This window comes from Uranotaenia lowii, chromosome 3, assembly GCF_029784155.1.
Source record: "Uranotaenia lowii strain MFRU-FL chromosome 3, ASM2978415v1, whole genome shotgun sequence".
In the NCBI taxonomy this organism is placed as follows: domain Eukaryota; kingdom Metazoa; phylum Arthropoda; class Insecta; order Diptera; family Culicidae; genus Uranotaenia; species Uranotaenia lowii.
In genome coordinates this window covers 305,289,925-305,295,997 of record NC_073693.1, presented here as the reverse complement: position 1 = coordinate 305,295,997, position 6,073 = coordinate 305,289,925, and the positions used below count along the sequence as shown (strand labels likewise).

The window sequence follows — 6,073 nt, the reverse complement described above, 5'->3', positions numbered from 1 at the left end:
ATTGCTAGGGGTTCTCCTCATCTAATAAATCATAACAAAATGCTCCAGCTAGCTTGTAGAGAATAGGTACATGGGTACCTACATAGAACTAGAACGAAACAAAACGGGTCCAATGATCAATCTATGTCATCTGTTGGGGACATTAGCTCTAATTGAATCCCGTCCAGCGGCGGCTGCGGTGTGATGACGACAACTCTAAACAACGACGACGACGACGCCGACAACGACCGCCACGAGTTACGGCGACATAAGTGCATCAACCGCTAAATTTGCATGCCCGAGTTCTATGTAGGTACCATATTTCATCATCATTCGTAGTCTGACCTTGAGCCCGGTAGCAGAGCGATACTTTACGATGCCATTTTCGCGGCTAGTTTTAGCGTTGTTTATAGTGATCGTTCAAGGCCAAAGCATCACCGATGGAGACGAATGTGAGTTTTGTAGTCCCTGAGCAGTCAGGATTGATCTGAACCGTTGTCCTGTTTGCTTGTTAATGTGCGTTTTCCATAGATTTCCACCATGCGTCAACGAGATTTACGTTCGACTTCTTCCGATTGGCACATCGACTGGAGCCCAATCAGAGCTCGATCATGTCCCCGATATCGATACATTCCGGGCTGTCTATGATGTATCATTTGACCAATCAGCAGGCGGCCGAAGAGATGCAACGCATACTTGGATTACCAGTTAGTGTTGGTCAAGTGCGAGAGCAGCTGAAAAAGTTTCTAGCCGGTGTTAACCAAGACACACTCAAGATGGCATCGAAAATCTACTACTCCTACCACATTGGCGCCGGCCCGAATGTTCTCAATCTGCTTCAACGCTACTATCGGATAGCACTGGAAGCCATTGACTTCAGTCGTAGCCAGTACGTAGCTGATTCGGTTAACAATTGGGTCTATCAAGTAACCAAGGCAAGGTTTACCGAGTTCTTCCACCCAGACGAAGTCGGAATGTATGAGAACATCATGTTACTCAGTGCCGTCTCCATGAACGCATCCTGGAAGGTACAGTTTCAATCGCGATCGACAACCAAAAAGACCTTCCACTTTATCAACGGGGGTCGTGAAGTGGAGATGATGTACGAGAATGGACTCTACCGATACGGTGAATATCGTGGACTGAGGATTCTAGAACTTCCTTACGAAAACAAAACGGATCTGGAAATGTTGGTGATTGCTTCCAAAAATCGTGAATCCATACGTCATGTGATTGGGGTCCTCAATCCCAAGCTATATGCCAACCTTGAACACAAACTGCGTTATGAGCATGTGGTTTTGAGCTTGCCGAAGTTTTCTATCAACAAGAAGATAGAAACGCAACACATTCTGGAAACCATGGGCTTGAAGGCGGTTTTCCAGGACGGAGCTATCAGCATCTCGAAGACGGTCCCATCAAAGTTGGCGGACATCAAACAAAGCGCAAGGATTGACGTTACGGAAAAGGGCGCCACATCGATTGCTGTGATGGGTAGAAATTATGTTAACTTATGTGTTGATTAGATATACTTTTATCTTTTGTTTTTTTTCCTTCAAGGTATGGGTTTGATGTTCGGTTCTTCATCGATGAGAACGATCTGGTTCAGTGTCAATCGACCCTTTGTGTACATTATACGGAAGCGCTCAACTAAGGACATTATATTTATAGGACACTACTCACATTTTTGCAGTTGAAAAATATTACTATTTTCGAATAATATACGTAAAATCGATCAAATTAACACAAAACTGTTTTTGATTTAAGAGAAAAATTGTAAAAATGGCTCGAAATCAACGGCTCTGTTGTTAATTCAGCCATTACAAAAAGCATCAATCATGAATTTCATTCATGCGCACCCATGAAGCTCAACGTGGCAGAACAAATGCACTCATCAAATAATTAATGAATCTCCTCAACCGGGCGAATGCCATAAATAATATTGATTTACAACGCGTGTAACCCTCTTTGAGAAAGCTTTTGACAGGTTATGAAATTTAATCCCTTTTTATTTACATTTAGAAAGCAGAACAAATGGAATAGACAGTTCAATTTTTCATCATTCGAGACGTGTCGGTGTAAATCCATTTTGAAGATGATTTTTTTCACCAATGTCACAAACTCTTTTTGCTCACGCAGTTGTTGGTGCTACGTTAAAAAGATAAACAAAAGTTGAATGAAGCGATTCTTGTGATCATTCTATTTTCTTCCTTTCTTGTTGTAACAATAAATAAAAAAGAAATTGATGGAAAAAATAGAGCAATTCTCAACAGTTGAGAAAAAAAGGTTCTTAATTTATTGCCTAAAAGACACGACAACAGGAAGGTGTTAATTATTGCTACATATTTGAGGTTAGAAATTGCTTTTTTATTGTTGTCAACCGGTGGAAAATTGTTTCAGCTTTTAGTGATTTCTCCCCCTGTTTAACCGATTCACTCATCCCGAGTGAAATGCATTTGAGAATTTTCCTCCAGCTCTTTGTTTGAAACCCTTCCCCAGAGTTGAGTTGAGAACGTGTATTTTTTCCTGACTAGCTTGGTAAGGGGTGTGCCATTCTTCGAAATGTCAATACTTTTTTTGGTTTTATTTTTTTTCGTTTTTAAGGAAAAATTGAAAGTGAATTTGTAACACGAGTGGGGCTGCACTCAAGAGCAGTTTGTTTTTCATATTTGACTCAGACGCAACCACGCATGGCATCCGAAAGAAGAACTGAAGTTTTAGGGTGGGACAAATTGCATTCTGATTGCTTTATTTGATCTGTCAGTTGAGTCGAGTTACATCTCAGGTCCGAGAAACATGTGTCAAACAGTAAACAAAAGTATCGGTTTTTATTGACTTCCTGCTTAGTTGAGAAATTGAGTGTTTGATATGTTTTTTTTTAGAATTTTTTTTCTAGCTTATCTTCGGCGAAAAGTTTCTTACATTTAAATGGTTTTTTTTGTATGAACTTTTCAAAATGCTCATATAGAACTCAATATAGAACGTTTCGGCGGCCGAGTCTGTAAGTGCCTTATATTAACGACCTAGCACTAAATTTTACTTCGATAGTCCGGACTTTCGACTTCCGACAAACTTTCGACAAAGAAAACTGAAGTTCTAGATTGTCGGAAGTCTGCCAATTTTCTATAGTGTCCCTCATTAATAGTAATTAATATCACCCTTTAAAAAGCTAGCTGTTTTTTGAAGCTTAATAACTTTTTATCTTAACTCGAATCGAAACGCAGTCTTCGGATGAAATATTTGTCATAATTTAGGCTTTAAGAAACTCCGTTTTCCAAAGAAATCGGCCGAAGGGGACCAAAGTAATTCATGAAAATCTGGATTTTCATGTTCCTCCCGAACAATATGTCTCACACACAATACAAAATTTAAGCTCGTTGATCGATCTCTTCCCGTGATCCGATCTGGCCCAAATTTGGCATGAGCCCTTGTACTAGGCCTAGGATCAATCTAAGTCTGCAGCGCATAACTTTTTCAAATATCGGGTCATTTGGGGCATTCTAGTAGACATGCATACTTTTTTTCAATAAGTAGAACATGCTTTCGACGCTGATGCTTTTACAACTTTCCACAGGGTTTTCTTCACCAACGCCAAGATTTCACAACTGGCTCAGTCCCTCACTACCACCAACTGCTCAAGAAGGGCCAGCAGAAAAGCATTTACAGCTGAAAAAATCCTCAAAAATTTCCGGCTTTTTCATGAAAAAGATCAAACCTGCATTCCTGGAAGGACTCCGGGGTACGGTTTCAAAGCAATTTTAAAACAGTAGTAAAACTGAAACTGCCTGAAATGTTGAAAGCAGTAGCGTGCATACTCGCTAGCGCAAATTTGTATGGTGTTGATTAGCGTGGTGGGACAAATTGAAAAACCCTAGCTGGAGCAGGAATTTCACGCTACCATATAGGATGACAACGAATTAAATACATTACTTGTTGAATTAAGAAAAAAAATATTACATTTTCAAAAAGATATGTATTTGCAGTAAGTGAACAACTGTATGGTGTGTTTTCATTATTATTTGCAGACAACCACGAAATTCTAACAATATCCTTTTAAAACGAATTTAAACTAGGTGGGAGCATTAGTTAGCACTCATAAAATCATTTTTCGATGCTCTGCTGATGCGAAAAATGTCCTATGAAAATAATCTGTCTGGTAGATGTTTTCCTGATTATATAAATGAAGGGACGATTGATGGTAAACAGAATAGCACTGGGTGGCTCCATCCGGAACGACATCTTCATAGCTGTTGGGATGTATAAAGTAAGAATAATTAATATATGGTTACACGTGGTTACACTGTCAAAATATATCATACCAGTAACAGCGGCCGCTATAGTCCCCTTTTCGGTCACATCGATGCGAGCACATTGCTTAACCGTTTCCAAAACCGGCGTTAGTTTTGGACTGAAATCGAAGGCACCTTCCTGGAAAATTGCGTTCAGCCCTAAGGCTTGGAGCACCGCATTACCGTCGACATTTCCGTCGATCGAGAACTTTGGCAGCCAAAGTTCGACGTATTCAAGGCTGAGGCGTTTCTCTAGCTTGTAGTAGTATTGATCACTGAGCTTATCGATCACATGACTCAGAGGCAGGCCTTTTTTCGGTACAATTACAACCATTGAAAGATCGTCCCGATAGGGAATCTCGATCACCCTGGTTCTCCGGAACAGCCCATAGCGATAGTAGCCCTCATTGAACATCAAGTCCATCCGACTCTTGCCATTGACAAAATGGAAAGTCCTCCTGACGGTAAATCTTGACTCGAATTCATCCGCCCAGGTCGCGTTCATAAAGATGGCGTTCAGAAGCAACAAACCGTCTTGAGTTCCAATTTCAGTCGGGTCAATGACCTTCTGGATCGCTCCGTTGGTTGCATTTTTGGCCCAGATGTTCACCAAATTGGCCACCTGGTTACGATGTTGAAAGTTGATGGCTTCCGGTATCACGTTGTGGGTCAACTTCATTGATTCTAGGATCGGTCTGCGAATCTCAACGCTTTCATCGTAGAACAATTGGGATACAAGGGTCAACGTTCCGTTCTCAGAACCGTTTAGGATTGAACTTTGCGGCTGCGAAGAATCGTCGTGCAAAGAACTAGACAATCCTAGTACCTGTCGCATTGATTCTGAAGCTTCCCGGTTAGCCGCAGGAAGTATCATCGATAGAGCTTGCCTCATCGAAACCGGAGACAGAACTGAATTCAATTCTGGTGCCAAGCTATAGGCTTGTTTGAAGCAATCAAACGTGAATCTCTCCTCTGGTTTGAACGTGTATTCTACGAAAGAATTCAGAAAGATTCGAATTAGAAGAATACTTACTTTCACACACCCTCAACTTACTTGCATTTTTGGGAATTCCATGGACCGAAAAGAAACTCGCCAGAACAGCTAGGAATATTCGTACCATTTTGACGATCACAATCGTGCCACTAACGATCATCAATTGGATGGGAATTCTCCAAGCTGTTTATTCATTCGGTGAATCGTTTCAATGACGAAGGCGATAAGCGAAGCAAGCTTCCCAGATAGGTAATTGATGACGGACGGGTAGGATTATTACTTTGGTTTACAAATAATGTTGACAAACTGGGGCCAGTTCTTTGAAACAACGTTATTTTTAGAATTTATTTATGTGAATACTAGGTCTTGATCACAGGGCTTAACTTTGTTAAACCAAGGTTGATTGATGATTGTTTCAAAGTCAGATTTCACCTCGACTTGAACTCTGAGTTAAAAAAAACCTACAAAAATGATAAAAATTACAAAAATGACAAACATGACAAAAATGACAAAAATGACAAAAATGACAAAAATGACAAAAATGACAAAAATGACAAAAATGACAAAAATGACAAAAATGACAAAAATGACAAAAATGACAAAAATGACAAAAATGACAAAAATGACAAAAATGACAAAAATGCCAAAAATGACAAAAATGACAAAAATGACAAAAATGACAAAAATGACAAAAATGACAAAAATGACAAAAATGACAAAAATGACAAAAATGACAAAAATGACAAAAATGACAAAAATGACAAAAATGACAAAAATGACAAAAATGACAAAAATGACAAAAATGACAAAAATG

The 6,073-nt window shown here is 39.6% G+C and overlaps 2 protein-coding genes across 2 annotated transcripts; one reads left to right on the top strand and one right to left on the bottom strand.

Moving 5' to 3' along the window:
* The first annotated feature begins 210 nt into the window (after nt 1–210).
* LOC129755681 (antichymotrypsin-2-like) lies at nt 211–1,707 on the top strand. Its single transcript, XM_055752298.1, has 3 exons — nt 211–431; nt 511–1,470; nt 1,537–1,707. Exons 1-3 carry the CDS (start codon nt 356–358, stop codon nt 1,671–1,673), a joined length of 1,173 nt encoding a protein of 390 aa, XP_055608273.1. The 5' UTR covers nt 211–355; the 3' UTR covers nt 1,674–1,707.
* Nucleotides 1,708–3,962: 2,255 nt separating this feature from the next.
* Nucleotides 3,963–5,476, bottom strand: LOC129755601 (neuroserpin-like). The gene is made up of 3 exons (XM_055752173.1): nt 5,320–5,476; nt 4,296–5,255; nt 3,963–4,223 (listed from the first exon to the last, which is right to left on the bottom strand). Exons 1-3 carry the CDS (start codon nt 5,417–5,419, stop codon nt 4,078–4,080), a joined length of 1,206 nt encoding a protein of 401 aa, XP_055608148.1. The 5' UTR covers nt 5,420–5,476; the 3' UTR covers nt 3,963–4,077.
* Nucleotides 5,477–6,073: the final 597 nt, after the last annotated feature.

Bases quoted from the DNA above. Each gene is read 5' to 3' on its own strand.
- LOC129755681 (XM_055752298.1), top strand. From the start codon at position 356: ATGCCATTTTCGCGGCTAGTTTTAGCGTTGTTTATAGTGATCGTTCAA. The intron at 432-510 runs GTGAGTTTTGTA...CGTTTTCCATAG, and splicing joins CATCACCGATGGAGACGAAT to ATTTCCACCATGCGTCAACG. The intron at 1,471-1,536 runs GTAGAAATTATG...TTTTCCTTCAAG, and splicing joins CACATCGATTGCTGTGATGG to GTATGGGTTTGATGTTCGGT.
- LOC129755601 (XM_055752173.1), bottom strand. From the start codon at position 5,419: ATGATCGTTAGTGGCACGATTGTGATCGTCAAAATGGTACGAATATTC. The intron at 5,256-5,319 runs GTAAGTTGAGGG...ATTCTTTCGTAG, and splicing joins TGGAATTCCCAAAAATGCAA to AATACACGTTCAAACCAGAG. The intron at 4,224-4,295 runs GTATGATATATT...ACATCCCAACAG, and splicing joins TATAGCGGCCGCTGTTACTG to CTATGAAGATGTCGTTCCGG.